Genomic DNA, 25,000 nt, shown 5'->3' with positions numbered 1-25,000 from the left:
TTCAGTTGGCTGTAGAGGACAAACAGGGTTACTCCAAGTTCGAGATGCTGTGTGAAGAGTTACAGAAGCAGGAACTTAGAGAGAAAGCAAAGAAAGAGAAAAAGAAGAAGAAAAAGAAGAGTAAAAAGAACGACGAGGGAAAAGAGAATGCGTGTCGTGTAAGATTTCCTTATTTTATTATGCAGTTATTCGAAGTCTAGCACTCGCTTCAGTAATTAGCAACTTTTAGTAAAAGTAAAAAATGTTAAACAAAATAAGATCATTCCATAATTTTTATTCACTTATTTTTTTTCCTGTGCATTAGTTATGTAGTACATAGCTTACATTTTCTCATGGCCTATCATCAGTGCGAGGAAGACGAGGGAGGTTGCCGTGAATGTGAACTGAACATGTCTTCTGCGTCTTCTTGCTCAAGCCAGCGTGCAAGTCTCATTAATGCAACCAATAAAAAGGTAAGTAATTTATTGTACAAAAGTACCTACCTTTTTCTTCTCTTTCTTTTTTTTTTCTTCCTCTCTCCCTGCCTGCCTGCCTCTCTCCCTCCCTCCTTTCCCTCCTTTCCCTCCTTTCCTTCCTTTCCCTCCTTTCCTTCCTTTCCCTCCTTTCCTTCCTTTCCCTCCTTTCCCTCCTTTCCTTCCTTCCTTCCTTCCTTCCTTCCTTCCTTCTATCTTTCTTTCATTCCCTTCCTTTTTTCATTCTTTCCTTTCTTTCTTTCTTTCTTCTGTCCATCCTTCCTTCCTTCATTCCTTCCTTCATTCCTTCCTTCTTTCATTTGCTTGACTACAGGCTTGTATGTATGTGTGTGTGCACTGGGGAAAATATGTAAATGTGAATAAATTATTGCATCAACTTGTCCAGTAACTAAAGTCAACCACAGTAAGAAGATGAGTACTTTCTCTTGCTTGAATCTCGTATTTGTTGCCATATGTTCTAGTGATTAAGTGCTTCTCACACTTTAGGAGATGCCTTTCTATCACTCCTTATTGTCTGATTTCAGGTTGGCAGTGACAGCTTCTGCCGAGGGGGCTCTCATTTAGGCCCCACACTGGGAAGTCCACATTTAAGTAATTCCTTGGGAAGTAGCCATTTACCTTCAGAAGGGGCAGGGGTTATACCAAGATGCAGCAGTGAATGTGGGAGTCTTGGTGTGAATGATATAGGTAGTGAAAGAGGCAGCAGCGAAGAGAAGGAGAGTTGTGACTCTAGCCCAGATCCTTACCGTCATCACCACCAACTCCACCAACACCAAAGTCATCACCATTGTCAGCACCGGGACTCCCCTCACCCCCTAGAGTGCACCGCGTCAACGGATTCATTAGTTTCTAGATGCTCACAGGTAAATGTAGGTGAAAATGAAATGTGCTGGAAGGAATGTTGTAAGGGACTTAAAAGTTTTGATTGGGTAAATATTAAGATCATAAAATTTATCAGTATTCCACTTTATTGCCACCTCCTCATCTTGCTTTGATAATGGAATGAAAACTTTCTCTGGAAACTTCTAGGGTTCTCGTGATGGAGGTTATTGCTCAGCACAAGGTTCAGGAGGCTCCTCTCGGGACTCCTCAGAGGTGGCATGCGGGGAAGGCCTCTGCTCGCATCACCATGAAGACCATGTAGATGATGGGGAACACCATAATGGGGAAGATCATGTCGATCACTTTAATGCCCCACTCTCTCCATCACCTCTGCGGTACTCCCAACCATTCACCCTGTCCCTGCAACAGATGCTAGATGTAAGTCATATTTTTGTATTTACATCTGATGTATATTTAAAAAAAAATATTGTCTGATTTATTTTCTTGAGAATTATTTTTACTGAGTTTTACAATTTCCTTTTATCCTTTTTCAGAAGTTGATAATTTTTAAAGAGATTTCTGTTAAGAGACTTATACCAAATAGTGATTGGTTTGATTCTTACTTTGAGAGGCCTTGTAAAGATTTGTTGCATTGTTTTCTCTCATATTGTTTGAATAATGCAGATTGTAGACTAATTTAATTTTCATTATTTATGAAAGGACTCCCGATGTGAAGATGAGGAGATCCCAGAGGCTGAAGTGCGGGCGTGGCGTGCCCGGCTTGGTGTTGTTAAGCAGAAGAGAGCGGAACTTCGGCAGACCCTACGACAAAGATTCCAACAGTTTTGTCACCGTGGATGTGCAGTCACGTCCACTACTTTGGGGACAAGCCAGAGTCATCATTGCCATCATTATATCCACTCCCCACACAGTACTTTAACAGCACATCTCCCAAGTATAATAAAACCACGCTAGGTTCATGTTAGCCAACTCCAGAACATTACTTTGCTTAGTATGGTCAAAGTAGGTGTTATCTTAAAGGGACAGGAGAGTGGTAGTGACCCCATGAAAGAAATAACTGTTAGCAAGGAAGATAACTCTTGCTCTGATGCTGGTCTTGCCACCAAAATTTGATACTATTAATGGTCTTTATGGATAATTGTAAGAGTTTTATATTGGTTTATAGAACAAGTTTCCACCAAAAGCCCAACAATTAGCATTTGTTCTATTGTCATTTCAAAATGCATTAGACAGTTTTTTGTACATGTACAGAGAGTTGAGTCATTTGATGGACTCTTGCATAGCTATCATCACAGTGCGTTCCCAAGTGCTCAGCAGTCTTCTGAAGAGGTGCCTCTGGTATTGGAAAAGCCATTTATTCCATTTCTTGCTCAAAAGTTAGCTAGTCTTAGTTTATTAAACTATTATTGGTAAGGTGCAGCACCTATGGTATGGATGGTGGTCACCCTAACCCACGAGCATTTATTCAGATCAAGGTGTATGATTGTATGGAATCAAGTGAAGAAAATTTCAGAGCTTATCTTGTGTCATGCCATTTCTCCATTCTGTAAGCATATTTTATCTTTTTCTTTATGAATATGTATATTTTTTCTTAACATGCATTTGAATTTGAGTATTGTCACATATAGCTCATATACTTTGAGGAAGAAATATAAAAGAAGGTTATAGACTTTCAGTGTAAATATTTGTGAATGTAAGGATATATATTAAAGCTTGTGAGAGTAAATGTATTAAAGGAATGCACATAAAAGATTTATGTTACAGTCGAAAGAGATGTCTTCAGAAATTCCATTCCAGTGTTCTCAAAGAAGATAAGTGAACCCATTTCTGTTGCCGTTGTTGTTGCTTTTTTGAGCGCATACGTTGATGTTAGTGTGCCATGAGTGTATCACATGACCCCCCGTACTACAATGGCTGATTTTTCTGCTGGGTGATAAGACTCATCCAATAGGAAGGGAAGCATAGCTATTTTTTTATGATTTAGGGTTTTATTTCTCACATACAGGCTTCAGAATTGCAGGAGATTATCGTACAAGGTAAACATTTGTTTATTGTATGTATTTTTTTTAAAGATAATTTTTATATTATATTTTTGGTTGTTATCTTTATACTTTTCTCTGTGCATATATCAGAAAATTTATCCTGCTTCTTTATTTTGTCTTGTATTTGAGGCAATAGCTCTGCATTGAATTGTTGATTGATTGAGCAAGAGATGGACATGAAACCTGTGATAAGGATGTATATAAAGAATTATCTTTTTCAGTACCTGTTTTGTCAAAAGCTTAAAAAAATATTAAATAACAAAAAAAATATATAAATGTATATATTGCTCAATCAGATGGCAGAGGTGATTGAAGGAAGGTATAAAAAAGAGTTTAAATTTTGTATCATCTTAAGATTCAGTTCCTGTCATGAAACTTTGATTTAACTTTTTTTTCTTTCATCGAGTTACATTCTTTGCATGATTATACATACCCAGCGCCGGAAATATAGGTGTGAATAAAAGCGATGAGGAAATGGGACAGGGACAGCCTTAAGAGAGTAAAGAGGAAAACTGTTGCTTGCACACTAGAAGAAAAAGGGTAGTTAAGAAGTTCATATATACATATATATATATTTTCAGTCATTATTTTCTAAACTGATGTTCTCTTGGTCAGACCTCTATTTCATAATTATACTATTATTTCTTAGTATGGTTCATAAACAAACTTCATTTTGTAATGGTCCATGGGAACACACCATAGGATTTTTTTTGTATCCTTTTTGTAATAGAGAGAAAATTCAGAGATTTATTGATGGGTTTTGAAACATTCCTCCATAACATAGCATATGGTTATAGGCACCACTGTGAATAATATGTATGGAATTTTCTTCAGCAATTTATGACACTGTGTTCTTACTGGGGTTTAAAACTGTTTACTGGAAAAACCAAAGACAAAAACAACTTTGGCGCATGTTATTTTATTTAGTTGATTAAAGTTGGTTTGAAATGGGGGTAATTTTATTTCATACAGCATCAAGAAGTATCATAGAGAAGCGCTTCAATTCAACGTGAAATGTGTTTATTTCCTTTTATCTATCCTGACACACCTTTTGGTCAGTTGCATTTTATCACAGTGGTCCAAATAATTTTTAAAAATGTATTCTAAGCATGTATACAGCCTTTTTATGTTTCAGAAAAATATGATCAGAGAAAAAAGGAGTATAATCTAAAAGTTAATTTAAAGAAGAGGTTTTTGTTTTTTAGTTAGAAGCAATGAAGTCCATAAGACCCCATGAACTTGAGTGAAATCAGAACCAGCAGAAAACATGCATTGCTGGTTTTATGCTGTTATTAGGGACAGAACTGCCTATTTGCCTTCTACTTTCCATTGGTAGACTGTACACAATGAATTAAGGATAAAAGCAAATACCCACGTCAAGAGAACTCCTTTTTTCGGAGTAGATATTACACGTGGCTGTGTTGAGTGATGGTCTCATGTGACTGGCATGTGAGACTTGGTGTTGGGTGTTGGGACAAACAAAGAAATATGAATATCTATAATAAAGAAATGCTGTTGTATGGTATGTTTTAATCTTCCTCTTATTTGTGATTTGATTCTGTGGGCAAGTTTGAATGGATTATTAAAAATGAAATGCATTGATTCTTGGCACATAAAATACCATGTTCAGAGTTTCAATCTTGCATACAGACACATCTATTGTAGGGAAGTACTGAATTTTTAAATTCCATATGTGTAGCAGTATATTAATTCAATATAGGTTTACAGTATTTAAAATGCATGTAAATCATGTTCATTTTACAGTTCCCTTCGATTTCACCAATTTTTCCTTACCAAACTAACTATTCCACAATCCTTACTTCATACCTTTACCTCTTCTCCACGTTTACCAACTCCTCTCCCCATACGCATGGATACCCTCCTCTCCCATTCCCCCTTCCCTCATCTCCGACCTCTCCCACTGTCTGTCCATTCCATTCCTCCATGGCTTATACCTAACCGGTGTATTTGCTCCTCAGTTTTCCCTGACCCACCAAAATCAGATATTCCCCCACTCTATCCTTCTCACTCATTTCCTTGACCATGTCTCCATTCATTCCTCCAGCATTCATGTTTACACTGACGGTTCCAAATCCATCTCAGGAGCTGGATTCGCAGTAACATTCCCAAATTGCACTTTCAAATACACCCTTCCTCCTGAATCTAGTGTCCTTACTACAGAACTATATGCACTCCTTTTTGCCTTATGAAGGCATATATTCATCCACCTCTTCCTCTTTTACTATTTTTACGGACTCCCGTAATTCTTTAACCCTCATAAAGTCAATGCACCTGACCAATCCCCTTGTCTGTAAGATCCAGAACTGGTTGTTCTATCTATCCACACGTCACAAATCTGTCAGATTTTGCTGGGTACCCAGCCATGTTGGAATCCCTGGCAATGAACAGGCAGATACTCTTGCACGATATGCAGCAATGTCCACATCACCTCAACAAAGTTTCTCATATTCCAGCTACAGATTACTACCCCCACTTTAAAACCTTCTTGTATACCCGATGGCAATCTTTTTGGTCAATACTCCACAACAATAAATTACATACCGTAAAACCATCAATCTCCTCTTGGTCAGCTCCATTTCACAAAAACACGTTGGGAGACTGCCCTCGTACGATTACTATTGGCCACACTCGCCTAACACATGCCTATCTGATGTCACGCTCAGACCCGCCCCTATGTCCTCTATGTAACATCCCACTTTCAGTCCCACACATTCTCTTGTCCTGTCCACGCTTTAATACAGCACGTACCTCTGCTTTTCCACACCTATCCTCCCTTCACCGACCTCCTAACATATCAGACATCCTTACAGAATCTCACAGCTTCTGCCTCGACAACCTGTTCTCCTTCCTCAGACACATAAATATCCTTCACTTGATCTAACTCCCTTACCTAAACCACCATAATCTTTTCCCTCATCTTCAACCTCTCAACACTATTTTAGATAGTTGACACATAACAACTATCACCTAACATACCCCTTTACTATACTTTCCTATAGTGCTATATGACCTTAGATGTCTAGCACATTTATCTTAACCATTAACCATTTACAGTTCCCTAATTTTGAATCCTCTTTCTGATGGCAAATAATTGACCAAAGAAGTTAAATTATGATTTATACTCTGGTCAGAGAAATCGCTGGAGCGATCCCTTTGCAGTATATAGCCTTTTTAAATCTTGCTTACCGTGAGATGTTATATAAAATTTAATAGAGCAAATTAGTGCCTTTTGATAATTCTGAGTCCTTTGATAATTCATGAATGCATATAGTATCGAATATAAACTTTGTAATCATAATAGATTTCAAAATCATTACAATTCAGGAATGATAACACTGCAAATTGTGATCCTTCATCAAATCCTTAAGCAAATGTCACTTACTGCAGTTGTTTATAAATAACATAAAATAACAGTCGTGCAAGTGTACTACAATAACAGTCGTGCAAGTGTACTACAGTGTAATAAAGCTGCTAGTATAAAACATTAATTTATATAGGGTGTACACCCCCCAATCCCTTGTCCGTTGTTGTCGTGTGGGGGGCTCAGGAGATGGAGACAGACCCAATGCAGGGCTGAGGGCCTCGACTCAACTAATTTTGCATGGTCTTTTCTCCCAGCTCTTTCGTTTCCGTCCCTTCTCCAGCCCCTTCTACTATCTACTTCATAAGGTGTAAGAGCCTTGCTGAAAAGATAAGGCTGACTGTGCCAGTCCTGAACGGCCTGAGGGAACCATGGGCACGGTATCCCCCTGTTTTGTTGTTTAGCCCTTATCCCTCAAAGGGGCCCTGAGGGGTGAACTGTTTATTTTCCCAACATAGCCAAGGCTTCCCATGGCCAGCAATGAAGATGTAATTCCCATATTAGATGCAATGAGGCTTGCCCCTTCATCAAATAGCCCCACCAATTCAAACTCTCCCAGCTCCCTGACCTCAGGCTCTCCTTTGACCACTCTGAACACGACAAGTACTACCCACTCCTCAATGCCTACTAGTGCATTATCTACTCAAGTCGAGACTTTTACTCTTCCAACTTCATCAACTCTACCCCCACAGCCTTTTTCACCAATCACCTCATCCTTTATTACTACATTACTACCTTATTCTCCATCTCTTCGTAATACTACCCCCCTCAACAATACTCCCTCTTCCACACGTCCCCGTCCTTCTACCACCCACAACTCTACCAATATCATTAATACTCTATTTAGCCCTGCCAAATGGGACCGATTTTTCGTGATCCCCCCTACGACTTACTCAGGCAACACTCCTCTTTCAACAATGTATCCAAGAGCAAGTGGGCAGAGTCCCCTTCCGTACCCGACCCGATCGCTCCCGTCTCGTTACAGTTATATTTAAAACAAGCTATAGCATTATCATATGTAATTCCCTTACCAGCAACTATCACCCTTCCCCCCTCATTTAATTAACATACTTTCCTATAGTGCTATATGACCTTAGATATCTAGCACATTTAATTTCCTTTTTACCCATTAACCATATAGGATGTACAAAGACAAATAATGATACATTGATTGGAAATTATGCAGTAAACAAATCAGCACTGGGTGCAAATATACACATTAAGAAATTAATAAAATACCTTCCCTGAGTAGGACTCGAACCTGGGCTACTAGATTTAACAATAAAAACAAGTAAAATGACACACCGCAAATGCTACTTTTTCATATTTTTACAGATTCCATTAAAAATCTATCCCTTTCTCTCCTCTCTCTCTTTTAATCGGTATATTCACCATTAAATCTAAAATAATGGCTACGTTCGCTTAACGATTTCATTTTCACATTTCCATACAGAAATACAAATTTGAGACCTGTTTTCAGCCCTGGGAAAGTGACACGGAAAATGAAGCTAAGGAGACGACTTTATCCCTGTTATCCGTTGGACGTTCCTGCAGAATTTTTAGGGCTTTCCTACAGGGGTCAGCCTCGCTGGAAAGGCAACAAAATTAGTTGTGGCTAGCAATGATGTATATAATTGGACAAACCAAGAAATGGAAGTCTGTCGGTCCCCTGCCAGTGGGTGTGGTTCACAGGGACAGGGCAATATATGGAAATTTTGAGCTAGCTTAGCTTTTGTAAGCAATAAAGAAAAACAAGTCAAAATGTAATAAGCATGTTAAAGTGGATTAGAAATGACTAATGACAATTCTTTCGTGAGGTACCCCTGCCAGAGCAAAAAAAAAAAGTACACTAAAATATTATGCTTTATCAGCTCAAGGGGTAACAACTTGAAACCAACTTCAAATTCATCAGCCGCCCCAAAAGTGCCCTGCCCTTCAGCTGAGCTAGCTCAGCTTATGGGGTAACAAGTTTAAACCAACTACAGATTCTATATCAGATATAAGCAGTGACAGACATTGTCAGTGGTGCCCGGGGGGTCTCTGCCAGACACCTTCAAAATACCAAGCCAATAACTGACTACTTCCAAACCCTCATTTAAAAAGCTAGGCGTCTCTTCTAAGAAATAGTATGGTCAATGGTGTTAAGAGAGATCCTGTTGCCTAGACCTTAGCTTCTGTAGCACAGTAGCTTCTCATGGCCATGTGATCATGTTCTTGTCCGTATTATTTCCGATTTCGATTCCATCATCCCTCGATTTGGAACATCCTAGTACATATTACTCATAGTCAGGTAAGATTCTATAAATTTACATTAGACTTTGCTGAAATTGGATATTTCCTCTTATACTAGCCCCTATCATCTGGTAAAAACTAGAATTATAGCTCCCTGAGTAGAGACCAATAAGGAATTAGTGGTGACTGAATTTTAAATTAGAAGTCAAGGAAAGTTTCGAATTCCAGAAGTTATTTACAGCAGTCTGTGTTAACTAGGCCTACATAAGAGATGTAGCACCTGGTTTAAGCTATTTTGAATTTCCCGCCAACATAAGGTGCTGCCCTCTGTTGCGAGGCGGATGAAAGTGAGACATGTGAGCAGCCATTTGTGTTTGTGAAGCTGGTAATGTGCTTTATATAAAACCCTTCAATGTGATGGATTATGATAGTGTCAACACCTGGAGAACGCCAGAAACTGTGAGTTAAACCAGTAGACTCATGTGGACTAGTGTTTATTTAGGATTTTGTATATCTTTCCCTTGCAAACATGACATAAAAGAGGCAGCGTTACAGTAACAGTAATATCTGTGATTTATTATTTACCTTTCAAGGCCTTATGTTAATTTCTTATGTTAATTTCTTTTGTTAATTTCAAGATTATGAAGGATAATTATTTAAGTGTTAATGATGCTATATGTTTTCATGTTTCTAAGTAGGCATGTTCTGATTCCTTACAGTTGGACCGTTTTGTAGGACGAATAAATGATCAAACCCAAGAAAACGAGTACCTTAGTGTGGCGTATTTAATTAACCACCATCAACACTAAGAAAGTTAACCAATAAAGCATAAACATAACACAGTTAGGTGTGTTACAGTCCAAAGTTTGGTGTGTAAAGAAGAACTTAGCTGATAAATTGAAAAAATGAGTGCTGCAAATGATGATGATGCAGGTGGGCCCAACAATGATGTCTCGCCACAGAGGGAAGTACCTGTTACTAGTGACCAAGATGTTGATGTTATCGATGCCAAAAAGAAACGCGGCAGAGCCAAGGGACTCTTAACCAAGCAGATGGGGATTATTGACAAGATGACTACTGACATCAACAACGTAGCATAAGTGAAGGAGAGGATGGATTCCTTCCCAGAGTCCATAGAAAGGTTTGAGGCAGCTCACAATGAACACCTAAGATTGCTCACAAACAAGTATGAGCGTTTACAAGCTGAAGATTATAAATCTGATACCATGGGAGAAGTAATAGATTTTCAAGTTGCATTAAACAATTGGATAGCACAACAAGAAGATGAAGACATCAACATGCCGGAAGGCGAAGAATGGAAGAAGTTGCATGATGCTGCTATAATAGACAATTCGGCACGTAGTGACCCTTTCGAAGTTTGTATGGAGGCAGAGAACAAGGCCTTAGAAGATGACATAAAGGAGCTCTCCAAGAAGCAACAACTGGAAATATGAAACCGTCAACTCGCCTTGCAGAGGGAAAGACGAATTTTCGTGTTGGAAAAAATGAAGATTGAGAGTGAACTGATACTCAAAAGGGAGAAACAGCAAATGATAGAAGAGCAAAAGAAGTTGAAGGAGTTGAAGTAGGCATGTTCTGATTCCTTACAGTTGGACCGTTTTGTAGGACGAATAAATGATCAAACCCAAGAAAACGAGTACCTTAGTTTGGCGTATTTAATTAACCACCATCAACACTAAGAAAGTTAACCAATAAAGCATAACCATAACACAGTTAGGTGTGTTACAAGAGAAAAATCCAGCATATGTTGTACTTCCAAAATACACCTCACTCAAAGTGAATTTACAATTTCAATTGTGTATAAGGATTACCAAAATAGCGATATGTTAAGGTCTGCTGATATCAACAATGAATATAGGCCCCTAATTAATGTTTAAATAAGGAGGTTGGGATACAGAAAAAATCCAATTATTGATTCACAGAAATGCGTGTAATGTGGTAGGCCTACTGATATTTGGTTCAAAGGACACACATGTAATTCTGAACACGTTAAGTATATTTGTCTTAAAAGGCATTTGAAGTGTGACTGCATACATGTATTTTACATTACAGAACATGTCATAAGTAACCCAATCGCAGTGTTAAAACTGCCTTGAAATTCAGATACAGTACCGGAAGCGAGAGGTCATAGTGAAATTTTTTCTTTTAGATTGAGCAGTTTCCATTGCTGTCATCAAGATGGATGCAGAAAACACTATTCCATCAGTAGAAACGGATGCAGAGATGGATGAGGAGACCCCCAACAACAGACGGGAGCAGAGATTGATGAGGAGACTCAATACACAATCACAGGACCTGATCAGAAGTTTCGGAAGAATGATCAGAAACTTCCTGGGAACGGCAATTTCAAGAATGAACGGAAAGTTTCTGTTGCTTGAATTGGGAAAAGACCACTACTGCAATATCTTCGGAGGGAAAAAAGTCAGCGTGTCATATGGAGACTGCTAACAGTACATTCCTGATCAACAGCAAGTGATATCTGTCACCAAGCCACCGCACCTACAAGCAGACACTCTCATAGCCTTCCATGCTGCCAGTGTCACAGCTGGACATATAATAGTCGGAGCCTCAGACACAGACTTGTTGGTGATCCTTATAGATGCCATTGGGACTCAGCGTCCAGAAGTGAGGTCGATGGCGAATATAATCCTGGACTGCGGGGTGGCGAATACGAGGCGATCCATCATTGTATCAAATATTGCTGAAGTCCTCGAAGAATGCAAGTCCGGATGTGATTTCACATCTGCGTTCTACAGGTAAAATACACTCACTTGACATATTTGCGACTTTTGAAATTGACAAATATTTGCTTGGCCCAGCATGCCACCTGATCAGGAATAAAGAAAATAACACTGTCCAGAAAAATCTCCATTCATTTTATAGTTGCAACACTTATGTATTATGAGTAAAATATATCACTTTCACATGCGAAATATTCCCAAGGCAAAAGAAAGAAAACACATACTTCTATGCTAAAATTACATGATACTTTTAATGAAATTCGTTTTTTTTTTCAGGAAAGGTAAAATGAAACCCTTTAACATCATGAAGAAAGACGCCACTAGAAAATTTGTGTTCATCAGCATGGGAGATATCACTGGGATGGTGACGCTAACGTTGCTTCAGAATTCGTCTGTTGGATGTATGCCCAACACAAGACACGAGATGTTAATGAAGCCCGTTACATCAAGATGCCTGAAATGTCTGGAAAAGAGGACCAGGTGAGTTGACCATAGACGGAAAAAGTATAAGAGTGTGCTTACTTTGGTAACTTCCACAGTACCCAAAGAGGAACCTTTTAACCAACCCTCTCTCTTTCTCTTTCAGGAGAATCCGCTTGCCATCATAAGGATGTCTCTGTAACTTTAGAGACATCTTTCTGCTGCTGGGATTATAAAACCGAACTGGATTTTAACTCTTTATTGTTGAGGAACCAAGCACAAGTATTGTCAGGTCAACCGTCGAGTGCTGAATGATGACTGGTATGGCTGCTTAAGAACCTGACCGGCGATGTAAGCTCGTGTTGAGGTGACGGTAATCACCGCACAGACACCAGTCACCGTCATTCTTCTTCACCAGATACAGAGGGGCCGCCCATTGGCTGCTGGAAGGGCGTATGATCCCCAACTGCATCATGTGGCCGAACTCGGCCATGGCACTGCGACATCTGTCGGGGACAAGCGGACGGCAGCGAGAGTGGGCAGGGGGACCGTGAGTCATGATGTGGTGCCGGACCTTGTGCCGTGGTTGGGTGGCCCGGTTGATCGGCTTGGATAAAGCCGGGAATTTCCGCAGGATGTTCTTGAAAGTGCAGGATCTGGAAAACACTGTGTATATTAAAGGAGCACTTACCAGAGTCGGGGCGGTGAGTGTGAGGGCTCCGGATTGGTGGATAAGAGCCTTACCCTGGAGGTCGACCGTCAGACCGTAGTGCTCTAGGAAATCGGCGCCGATGATTGGTCGTCTTGGCGGCGCCTCGGCGTCGGGGAGCGTCTGTCGTTCCAATTTCTGCACGCAGGCGGTGTGCGGAAACGATGTCTCGATGGTGCAGGGCGCCAGAAATTCCGTTCTCTGCGCAGCGGCGAAGGGGTGCGGAGCGAGGCCGGAAGTGTGAACGCTCCCATGTGGATAATATCTGTACAGCCTTGGACAGTGCAGCGACCTAGGCTGTAAGGGATTCCAATGGCGCGGAGGGGGTAACAGTTGTGACAGACACTGTTGCTACTGTAGGTGCGCTTGTTTTCGCTGCGATGATCGCGTCGGCTTTCAGAGCAAGCTGCTCTAATGGAGCGTCTGATACCAGCAGGATTTGCTGTATATCTGCGGGCAGCCGTCTGAGAAAGAGGGAGCGCACGACGTCTGGCGGGGTCATGCCCGTGCGGGTGAGGAGGCGCTGGAAGTGGCGGAGAATTTCCATAGGAGTACGGTTGTCCGTGGTGTCGGAGGAGAGGAAAGAGCTCAATGTGGTCAGAGGGTTTGGTGCTGCGCGTCTGAGGATCGCCTCCTTGAGCTTGTATGTGGCGTACTGTTGATCGTTCAGGAGGTCGCCGACGGTCAAAAGGAGCTCGGTGACCAGCATGCGGAATTTGGTGGTCTGGGCAGTGATATTCCTGAGGAGGAATTCCTGCTCCACCTGAAGAAACCATTCCGGCAGGCTGGCCAGAGAGCAGATTGGTAGTGTCCTGTGTGTTGCTGACATCTTGTGTAAAAACTCGGTCACTCCGAGGGTCACCAATGTTGAAACCATCATCACAAATAGTGATGACATGGACTATGAACTAGAATGAACTGATCGAGTCTGAAGACGAGCCATGCAGTGAGGTCTCCGATTCAAATCAAGAAGATGACACAGAGAATTTAACATGTGTATGGCTTGAACCCCTCACCACTAAAAATGTCTGTCACTGCTTATTTCTGATAATGTGTTTTACTGATGAATTTGAAGTCAGTTTCATGTTGAGCTTGCTCATTTCTAATTCACTTTATCATGCTTTTTACATTTAGACGTTTCTTTATTGCTTATAAGAGCTAAGCTAGCTCAAATTTTCCATGTTTATCCTGTCCCTGTGAACCACACCCACCAGCAGGGGACCGGCAGAATTTCATTTCTTGGTTTGTCCAATTATATACATCATTGCTGGTCACAATTAATTTTGTTGCCTTTTCAGCTAGGCTGACCCTTGTGGGCTCTCAGTCTATCCGGGATCACTACAAAACTACCAGTTCATCTAAAGAGTTTTTTTTCACCTGGACGCATAGACAGGAATTGATTTGATAGTTGATTCCTAACCTAGAAGACTGTCCCACTTTGAGACATTTTAAGACGTGTAAAGTAGGGTAAAGTAAAGTAAAAAAAAAAAAAAACCTTTAACATTCTACTGGCGATTACACAGGATTTATTGGCTGAAAATGGGATTACATCCCTATCTAGAAAACTTACAATGACAAGGTGCTCGGACGCATCCCTGTGAAACACATCAAGGGCAGTACTGGGTAACATTGACCTTGATTCTACCGATTTTGATGACTGATCTAGTGGCTACTCTCGATGCATTTACTAGTGAGCCAAATGCCTGGGGTCTAAAGGTCTCATGTATTCAAGACTTAAGATCCTGAACTTCAAGGATCAATTAGGACAACCTACTCAGTCGGTGGTATTTACGTGGACATTAAATTCATTTCTTAGTGTAGTCCATGACTAGGCAATCAGGCCAGGATGTCAACAGATGGACTAGGTTGGTGGCATGGCCAAGAACGCTCGACAGGAGTATCTAGAAATGCTAGTATTTGTACAGAAAGATCAAGCTGTTTTTCTTCAGACTCCGGCATCACCAGTTATGTGTCTGACAGTGTCCTTTGCTGTGTAGTCTTACTTCGACACCTTTTGCAACAACTCTTTTTGTTACACCATTAGGTAATATTATCATGGACATGTTTTCATGAGAGCAGCATAGGGCCTGTTACTCGCATAGCTCAGTGCTACCTGCTTTGGCTATATGAATACTTGGGCCAGTTCCCTGAGGAGAACCTTATCCATCAGGTGGCTCATCCTGAGACCATCATGGACAAAGAAGGCTTGTAGGACAAACAAGAAAGTCGTGTCTTGGGCAAAATCAAACATGGCATAAGGAAGTTGAAATGCGTTGAGCCCTTGCCAGGCGAGTGACCAAAGGGGGAATCGCTTTATAGTATAAAGTACCACATTACGAGCATCGTTTTCGGTTTTGCATTTAAAGTGTCAATAACAACACAAAGAGTCTATGGAATGTATTGGTTCTTGTACAAAGACATCACAAAACAAAAGTGTTATTTACCAGTGAAATATCATAGAGCAGCCAGCTCAGTGTGATATTAAATGGATGTTCGCTGATTGACATATATACACCGCATGGATTGTTGAGGAAAACCGAAACAAAAGGAGAATTTGTTTATAAAAAATAATCGTGACATTCAATCGACACAAAACTCATACAAATTTCATGAACGATAAGGTATTTGAAAGATTCATAAAAAAAAAAAAAAACCCGGTTCGTGAATTTAAAAAAACTGCAACACAAGACAACGAAAAACCTACATCATTAGGATTGAAATCATGTGATTTTATTTGACCATAGACGAAGCAGATCATGCAGTTGAGCAGAAGTCTGGTCAGGGTGTCGGTCAACTTGAGCATCAGTTACGGCAGATGAGTTGAGAGAGACAAGACTACAGAGAGAATTACGAGTGTGTGTGTGCGTGTGTGATTTACATATTTTACTATTTGTACCTTTCATATTCCAAATAAGAAACCTCGTGTACCTTTAGACGCCTCTGATTAGCTGTTCCGTTATGGATATCTGTTCATTACGAACACGGAACATAAACATACTTATATTTCGCCAGTAGACTGTAGGAAACCTTCAACAATTCTAGATGTGATTCGCAGTTGTGCCTTCCAAGTGAAAGTCATTACCAAGGGCGTACAGTTCACGTATAAAATTTTAAAAAAAATATGGCCCCGCATGGTTGGAAAACAAGTCTTGAAATCATAGTTTTCTGACACTTTCATTTCAGGAGAAAAGACATCAAACATTGAGAACCATATCACTCGTCCCTGTGGATTCGATCGCCTCTTCCTCGACCACGTTCAGAGGTTTCGACTCGTCTGTCACGCCTGCCTCTTTCTCGACTTTGATTTCGTTGTCTCTCTCGCCGTACAGGTCGAGCTGGCGGCTGTAGTAGAACACAATGATGTCGCCGAACACCGAGATGAAGGTGAACACTGAGGGAAAAATAAGAGAAAAGTCTGAAGGGAAACAAAAATTATCGAGTGCGATAGGACAGAATGATAAAGTCAGGAAATATAATAAGCATTTCAACTTAGTGGTTTAATTCATGCCCAAGGAAAATTAGCGTGACTATTTTATTCACTATGGAAAAAGTCTATTCAATCTGCAGCAACATCGAGCTTTCAGTTCCATGCACCGTATGGAATAGATGAACAGATTGTCATCGTAGCTAAGATTTATTGATGGTGTATGTGGTTTGGTACCTAAAAAAATATATATAGTGCTAAAAACTAGAAACTAAAACCTACTAAACCTTCACTGCTAAAAGGAAAGAAAAAAAAAATGCCCTTTGTGTTAAATCCGCGGGCATGGGACGACTGTTGTTTCGCGCAATCAGGGAATTGGGTCGGGCAAAAAAAAAGGAAGCTAACATTACTGGGAAGGTGTGAATACTAGCGTGTTCTCCGTCACTAGGCTGAACTTGGTCGCCCGAAGCAATGTTTAGATTTCACTCGATATATCCCTGAATGAACATCTCACCTGCAGGGACCAGATGCATGGCCAGCCTAAATATGTCCGAGTCATACAACCAGCAGTTTCCTCTCTTTCCACAGGACATGTCCCACAGCAAGCAGGCGGAGTCTGTGGATATGCGATATAAATGATTTTTAAGTAGATTAATTTATACCATACGCATGCAGTGATTGCTACGTCCTTCCAAACAATGTTCATGGTGTGCGAACACGACGCAGACAAACCTATTACGGCTCCCATGATGATGGGTCCAGGGATGAGCCCAAAGCAACTGAGGAAAGCGGTCAGTGCTCCCAAGGCCACGCCCTTGTCTTCGTCATCCACGGAGCTGCCGGTTTAAATGTTTTGGTTATAACAAAGTGTGTGTTAATTCTATGTAAGTTATATATATATATATATATATATATATATATATATATATATATATATATATATATATATTCACGTTCATCAGTATTCCTCTCACAATGGGGCTATCCGTCGTATTGGCAATGGTACATCCAGGGAAGCAAGGAGAGCAATAGAGCGTCTTTTGATCCTTTATGTGGATTTTTTTTTTAAATCTTCGTATTGCCTATGCTTACTAACAGATGTATCAAAAGACATTAGGGCCCAACAACGCGTTGAAAATTGGTAATGGTAAAACCAGCGCCGGCAGTGGCATAACTATAAGCGCGAAAATATATTTAAATATACAAGAAAAAGCGGAAAGTATAAAGTCTTGAGAGTTTTTGTTTCTTACAATTCAGTTTTTAAAATAAAAAAGCCAAAAACAGTCAAACATCCGACTAATTTATTAGATAACCAGACAATTCATTTACAGATGTGAAACAATTGAAGTATGTTATATTACAATTAATGATTAGTCTAGAGCTTTACTTGGTATAACTTTTTAACGTTTTGCATTCAATGTACATTTAGACCAAACACTAGATGACTAAATTTTGATATATCATCTTTACTTGTAGCTGTCAAAATCCATTGATTTGAATGCATTGATTTTATTTGTTCTAAAAGCATGTTGGAAGACTGATATGTTATTCACAACCGTTGAATCAGTTTAAATTTGACGACAATAAAAACAAATTTTAATAGATGTAATAGGGAGTGAATTTTATTTTCAGTACATTAAGAAAAATTGTGTGTGTGTGTGTGTGTGTGTGTGTGTGTGTGTGTGTGTGTGTGTGTGTGTGTGTGTGTGTGTGTGTGTGTGTGTGTGTGTGTGTGTGTGTGTGAGCCTCCGTTTATGTGTGTATCATCATCACTCCACGTCTGGGCTTCAACTCTATAACACTCCGTCTCAGACGAGGTTTTCGGGAAACATGGCTCACTGAATTAAGGTAAATTCTCTAAACCAAGAGTACCTAACGTTGTGCGCAAAACAAAACCGTTTCTTAACGTATTGTAACTAATAATAATAGTCAACTCCTTTTCGACTGACATGAAGAAATTAAATCAGTCTCGCTCGTCGTTTCTCGTACAAACTGCAGATACTATAGTGCCATCAGACATTACTATTAACTATTAAATAAAAGAAGATCGTCAAGCCTGCTGGGTCATACATATCCCAATATAAATATTTTTTTTTCTAGAAATAAAAAATACATACCGTAAGTGAATGACGCTGCTACTAACTCTGGCAGTAGCAGTAACTGTTTTGATCACAATTTGCACAATAAGGTAGTAGAAGAAACTGTCGCATGGTTCAGGGCAATAACTGCTGGTGCCTCCACCGAACATGCTCTTGTGTCCATCCTAGAGAGAGAGAGAGAGAGAGAGAGAGAGAGAGAGACGGGTAAAAGGTAAAGAAGAAGAAAAAGAAGCTACGGTTCAAGAAAGGGACAAATACTATGGTTTTCCTTCGTGGATTACGACTATTTAAGTGACAAGAACACCCATTCTTACTGACGAAATATCACAGGATATACCATCCCATTACTGTAGACAAGACAAGACAGTGAAGAGATCATATAACTGCACGAGAAAAGGAGCGTCTTACCTGCATGGACGAAATATTAACGGCGGGGAAAGGCGTCGTCAGGAGGGCGGTGGCGTTCGTGATGCAGGAACATTCGCTGTATGCCTGGGGGCGAAGGAAATCCAGTGTGTGCAAACATATGCATATATACATACATATCTATCTATCTATCTATCTATCTATATGTATATATATATGCACATATATATACGTATATATGTATACATCACACACACATACATTTATATATATATATATATATATATATATATATATATATATATATATATATATATATATATATATATATATACATACATACATATATATATATATATATGTGTGTATATATATATATATATATATACATACATACATACATACATACATACATACATACATACACACACACACACACACACACACACACACACACACACACACACACACACATATATATATATATATATATATATATATATATATATACTGTATATATATATATATATATATATACTGTATATATATATATATATATATATATATATATATATATATATATATATATACTGTATATATATATATATATATATATATATATATATATATATATATATATATATATACTGTATATATATATATATATATATATATATATATATATATATATATATATATATATATATATATATATATATATATACTGTATATATATGTGTGTGTGTGTGCTTCTGTATATATATATATATATATATATATATATATATATATATATATATATATATATACATACATACATACATATATGTATATATATATATATGCGTGTGTGTCTATATGTATATACATGTGTGTGTGTGTGTGCGCGCGTGTGTACGTGTATACGTATGTTAATTCCATGTAAATCATGTATATTTTCATGTTCATCACTATCCCTCTTACAATGGGGCTAGCCGTCGTATTGGCAACGGTACAGCCAGCGTAGCAAGGAGAGTAATAGAGCGTCTTTTGATCCTCAGAGCACATAGGCGAGAACTTGTCCGTGCAGCCACAGTCCGACGAACAGGGCGGAACCATTTGGCTGGGAAGAACAAGTTTGGAACATGTTTTTAGAAACATTTCTTACGTCAGTGGGGGATGGTCCTGTTTTTTGTTGTTGAGTATAAGTTTCAGATATTTAGGATTTTGTGATGTCTAAAGTATTATCAGGTAGATTAAAAAAATGGTTATGAGAGGGAGGGAGGGAGGGAGGGAGGGAGAGAGAGAGATGAAGAGAGGAAGAGAGAGAGAAAGAACGAGAGAGAGAGAGACCGAGAGAGAGAGAGAGAGGGAGAGAGAGAACGAGAGAGAGCGAGTGAGAGCGAGAGATGACAGAGAATGAGTGAAAGAGAAAGAAATACAGACAGATGCCCAAAATACCTGCCGATGGGGCCAACGACATCGAGCTTCTCACAGCCAATGAACATCAGGACAATGAACCCGGCGCAGGTAAAGAGAGTGATGAAGATGTTGTATCCCGAGACGAAACGTGGGCCGGGCCGCACCCAGCGCATGATGGCGCCGCCCAACGCCGTGCCCAAGGACACAGAGGCCAGACTGGCTACACCTGCAGGAGGAAGGGATCGTAAAGGCTGGTGTTCTGGATGGATGCTTTTAGATTTTTTAAAATCATTTTTTGTAATTATTTTCAGCAACAGGTTTAATGTACTATGATTTTTTTTATATACTGTACTTTGAGTTATTCGAACGGTCCCATACTTGTATGCATTGAGAAGAGAATAGTACAGCATAGAAAAAAAATCAGATATTGTTAAAGAACCTATCTGCAACATGCCAAAAATAATAGTCCTTCCAAATTCTCAACCCAACCCCCCTTAAAAAAGAAAGAAAGAAAGAAAAAAAAAAAATATATATATATATATATACCTGACTCTCCGAACACCGAAAGCCAAACCAACCTGTGTAGTAGTTCGCCTCAGCCGCGCTCCTCCTGAACTGATTCTCGAGGTACTTGGGCTTGAAGTTCCAGTAGCAGGACATGGCGAGGACGATAGTACACGTGTTGAACAGGTTGCCCACCCAGATCTTGTTGGTGAATAAGCGCTTCAGGGCCTTTCTCAGATCTGGAGAGAGAGATGGGTTTAGAAGCGAGTATATTCTCACGGCGGGCGTTAGGCGAAGGTTAGGGAGGGAAGGAGAAGGGGCTAAAGGGCGAAAGAGGGAAAGAGAAGAAGAGAGAGAGAGGGAGCGAGGAGAGAGGGAGAGGGGGAAGGAGAGAGAGACGGAGGGAGGAAGAGAGAGAGAGAGAGAGAGAGAGAGAGAGAGAGAGAGAGAGAGAGAGAGAGAGAGAGAGAGAGAGAGAGAGAGAGAGAGAGAGAGGAGGAGGAGGAGGAAATGAAGAGAGAGGGAGAGAAGGAAAAAGGGAAAGAGAATGCTGGAAACGTAGACTGAGAAGGAGAGGGAGATAGATAGATAGTTAAATAGAGAGAGAGATAGAGAGGGGAGGGGGAGGGGGAGGGTTAGGAGGAGGGAAAGGGTTAAACAAACAAGAGAGAGAAAAAAAGTAGAGAAACCAACAGAATGGGAAAACAAAATAAACAAATTCAAACAAAAATAAAAATCACAAAAGACCCCCCTATAAAACAAAAGAAAACAGCAGCGAACTCACTGTCCAACGTCGGCCGCTCTTCCACTTTCTTCTTCTTTATGGCGGCCGCAAAATATTCCACGCTGCGGTTGCCTCCCTCCTCCGCGTCCTTCTCGACCTGTCGCGCCACCTTCTTCGCCTCCCTCCGTATCGTCTCGGGCAGTTTCCGCGGGAAGAGGAAGAGCAGGTTGCCGGTGATAAGGAGGACAGTTCCGATAACCAGATACCCTGCGTGATCGAGGGAGAAAGATAGATAGATAGATAGATAGAGAGAGAGAGTGAGTTACGAGCGTGATCAATTTTGTTGATTTGAGTTTGATTGTTAGGAACTTTATAGGCTGTGTGTGTTTGTATATGTTTGTGTTTGTGTATTTGAGTGTGACGCGCGCATGTGTGCTTGTTCTTGTGTAAGTATTTATGTTTATTTGTATATTTCCGATTCCTTACCCAGCCACCAAGCGCCCAGCCACCGTGGGTCTCGCTTGCTCAGGTTGGGGCTGTACGCGGGGTCGATCCACATGGAGAGAAACTTTCCCCCCGAGAGGTAGCCGAGGACCGGGCCCAGGATCCTCAGCAACAAGGTGGCCGCTGTTTAAAAGAAATGTATTAGTAATAGATATGTAAATTTAAAAAACTGAAAATACTACTTTGAGAATTAATCTGAGCTCGTGTTAGGAGGTAAACAAAATATATTGCTCATATTCATAAAGCAAGCTAAAACGAGAGATTTGTTTTCGAATTTCCAAAAAAAAAAAAAAAAAAAGAAGCTAACGTTTACAAACCATAATCTGAAAAGTGGATAACGAATCACACCAACTAACCATAATAGATTGGATAAGTTTTCTTATTGATATTATCGTCGAGGTACGTGACTCCTATGCTGTAGAATATGCTGACGGCGATGCCCACGAGGAACTGCGAGAAGAAGAGGAAGATGACGGGCGCTATGATGGCTCCTCCGCCACCGCCGTTCTCCAAGCCGCAGGTGTCCTCGGGCTGGGAGTAGCACAGTTCCACCTTCTCTAAACAGGCGACACGTGAGGTAGTAATGGATGTAATTAGACTGGTGGGAAATAATGATGTTGGTATCATCAAGAGATAAAAAATAAGCACATCGACACTCTGACCTCATGCCAAGGCCTGTATTTCGAGGTCGTCTGCTGTTAAGAAAGCACCGCAGCTTATTAAGGATGCATATCCTATCTCAGTTTGGTGAACAAATCTTAACTATCCCACCAAGAGGGATTCACCGCCACTTACTCGTTTTGTTGAAGCCTTTGTAATTGCCCATAAGATTAGCGCTCGTTTCCTCGACGAGGTCAATTGCGTCCTGCCCCGGGCCGTAGATGAAGTGGGGAATGGCCGCCACGAAACACGACATGGACGCTATCATGATGCCCACGCCCATCCATCGTGGGCGGTGGCCGAAATTACCGAAGTAACCCAAGAAGATCGCAAGGATTACCTGGGAGATGTCGTTGCCTATGAGCGTGGTACCTGGGTCGGAGGGGAGAGTTGGACAGGAGGATTCAGTAACTTGCTCTAGATTAACCAAAAAGAATATTAGACCCTGAAGTAATATGAGTACTTATTACATAAAAAACCCGACTAGTTTTGAAGGCAAAGTCAGGAGAAAGGGAAAATTCAATAACTAGCACTAGATCAATTAACAAGAATATTAGACCCCAAATTAAGTTGAATACTCATTCCATAATAAATGTATCTAATTTTGAAAGAAAAGCTTGAAGGAAGGGAAGATTCGATCACTCATACTAAAATCAGCAGGCAAACTGTACTTTTAACTAACCTAACATATATACGTTACACACCGCAAAGTAAACTGATATCAACATTATTTCTTTAAAGTACCCAACAAGCCGCGCACCGACGAACGACTCAACAACGAACTTCCAACCTGCCCCGACGCCACCTACCCGTCTGCTTGCTCGTGAGCTTGAATCTCTTCTCGACAGTTGAGATCACGGAAACGCTGTAGGTGAAGAACATGCCATTGGTGACGCCCACTAGGCAGTACACCATCAGGTACACCTCTTTGCGGGCCAGGAACTGTGCGGAGAGAGAGGATACATATCTGTATGACAACGTGGTCAATATGATAAACTTTTTGGTCCTAAATAAGAGCTTGTTTTACTCTATTTGTAAAAGGGGAGCGTTTTTTCTTTTCTCTTATACAAAAAGGATATGGTGCAAAGCGTCGGTGATAGTATAGTTTAGGGTTCAAACCCAGTACTCGGTCGCCAGATACTACTACTAATGTTGTTATACATGTGTGTGTGTGTGTGTGTCTGTGTGTGTGCGCGTGCTGATGTTCTGAGAGTGAAGTCCGACAAAATGGACATCTTGGGTCGTACGAATGTACGAAATCAGACTGGGTGGTGATGAACAAAGTTTGAAGAACCCTGGTATAGATCAGTGACTCTTAAACTTACCAGTCTTACCATTATTCAAAATCGGAGGCGTTCGAATTATCCTACATAACGTTCTCTTTTCTAACCAATAAAGTTTCGCATGCAAAGTCCAAGCGTACACATTTCATGCATAAAAGGATTTTCTCTGCAATTCTAAAATGAAATTGTGCATTTACAAACTTTACTGATATTACCCCAGCGAAGATAAAGCCTTTAATCCCAAATGTAATTTTTCTTAATTTGAGAACCGCTGCTATGGATGAATAATGACGAAATAAGCATTATACTTGGAATAATGACATGGCTAATTTAGAAGCCAGCTGTTTCGTGCAATGGATAAGAATATACTAAAATATGATAAATAAAAGAAAAGGAAAGACAAAAATGTGATAAAAGTGAATTCCAATCTATTTTGTTCAACTTCCTGACTCGAAGTTTGATGACCTAGTTTGACCTTCGGAAGAAAAATCTGACCTACCTGGAGCCACTTGGATCTGAAGGGTCCGATGCCGCATCTCGTGTCCTGGATCGCCTCCTCATCCAGCAGAATTTTGTACGCTTGTTCCTCGTTTGAGACCTTGCTCTTTCCCTTCTCGACATTATTGACAATTTTTGCCTTGGAGTTCTCTTCGAGTAAAGTTTTCTCTGTCATGTTTGTTGTGTTCTGTGAAGGGGAAGATTTTGTTAGGAAATCTGAACGTGCGCTGCGTTGTTAACATATATATATTTAACTGTTTATAATCAGGAGAGTTATTTGCCATTTATTTCCTTTTTTCTGGAGTAGGTGACCTGTAGGATATCATACATTACAGTTATAAAAAAAAAAAAAAAAAAAAAAAAAAAAAAAAAAAAAAAAAAAAAAAATATATATATATATATATATATATATATATATATATATATATATATATATATATATATATATATATATATATATATATATATATATTACCTAACAGTTTCGCCAAATACAGTTTTTATTCATTATTTAACGATAAGCGCCCCTAACTCAACGAATATTAAACAAATCTTTAAACATATTTGGTTCTTCATTCTTTGTAGATTAAAAAAAATCATAGGTGTTTATCTACTCTTTTCCAGTGTCACTCCGAATTCATATTTTTGGGTCAATGAGATCATCGTTTTTAATC

At 39.9% G+C, this 25,000-nt stretch overlaps 3 protein-coding genes across 3 annotated transcripts in view; 2 read left to right on the top strand and 1 right to left on the bottom strand.

Moving 5' to 3' along the window:
• LOC113829150 (gametogenetin-binding protein 2) overlaps window positions 1-4,878 on the top strand; it is a 27,132-nt gene extending 22,254 nt beyond the window's left edge. Inside the window, exons 7-11 of the mRNA XM_070121724.1 lie at window positions 6-158; window positions 348-452; window positions 998-1,336; window positions 1,503-1,733; window positions 2,016-4,878. Of these exons, the coding sequence (XP_069977825.1) occupies window positions 6-158; window positions 348-452; window positions 998-1,336; window positions 1,503-1,733; window positions 2,016-2,270 (1,083 nt within the window). The 3' untranslated portion in view covers window positions 2,271-4,878. The remainder of the gene's footprint in view (window positions 1-5; window positions 159-347; window positions 453-997; window positions 1,337-1,502; window positions 1,734-2,015) is intronic.
• Window positions 4,879-11,171: 6,293 nt separating this feature from the next.
• LOC138862832 (uncharacterized) lies at window positions 11,172-12,342 on the top strand. Its single transcript, XM_070125998.1, has 4 exons — window positions 11,172-11,333; window positions 11,463-11,749; window positions 12,011-12,214; window positions 12,321-12,342. Exons 1-4 carry the CDS (start codon window positions 11,172-11,174, stop codon window positions 12,340-12,342), a joined length of 675 nt encoding a protein of 224 aa, XP_069982099.1.
• Window positions 12,343-15,247: 2,905 nt separating this feature from the next.
• Window positions 15,248-25,000, bottom strand: part of LOC113830046 (solute carrier organic anion transporter family member 74D) — a 13,982-nt gene continuing 4,229 nt past the window's right edge. Inside the window, exons 3-16 of the mRNA XM_070121715.1 lie at window positions 24,328-24,513; window positions 23,355-23,487; window positions 22,681-22,917; window positions 22,242-22,442; window positions 21,868-22,008; window positions 21,442-21,648; window positions 20,732-20,896; window positions 20,193-20,379; window positions 19,716-19,854; window positions 18,795-18,878; window positions 18,405-18,550; window positions 17,020-17,123; window positions 16,802-16,903; window positions 15,248-16,254 (exon numbers count right to left, since the gene is read on the bottom strand). Of these exons, the coding sequence (XP_069977816.1) occupies window positions 16,058-16,254; window positions 16,802-16,903; window positions 17,020-17,123; window positions 18,405-18,550; window positions 18,795-18,878; window positions 19,716-19,854; window positions 20,193-20,379; window positions 20,732-20,896; window positions 21,442-21,648; window positions 21,868-22,008; window positions 22,242-22,442; window positions 22,681-22,917; window positions 23,355-23,487; window positions 24,328-24,501 (2,217 nt within the window). The 5' untranslated portion in view covers window positions 24,502-24,513 and the 3' untranslated portion in view covers window positions 15,248-16,057. The remainder of the gene's footprint in view (window positions 16,255-16,801; window positions 16,904-17,019; window positions 17,124-18,404; window positions 18,551-18,794; window positions 18,879-19,715; window positions 19,855-20,192; window positions 20,380-20,731; window positions 20,897-21,441; window positions 21,649-21,867; window positions 22,009-22,241; window positions 22,443-22,680; window positions 22,918-23,354; window positions 23,488-24,327; window positions 24,514-25,000) is intronic.

This window comes from Penaeus vannamei, chromosome 1 (genome assembly GCF_042767895.1).
Source record: "Penaeus vannamei isolate JL-2024 chromosome 1, ASM4276789v1, whole genome shotgun sequence".
Taxonomy (NCBI): Eukaryota; Metazoa; Arthropoda; class Malacostraca; order Decapoda; family Penaeidae; genus Penaeus; species Penaeus vannamei.
Note: the sequence above shows the minus strand (reverse complement) of the source record. Positions and strands in the feature narration are given on the sequence as shown.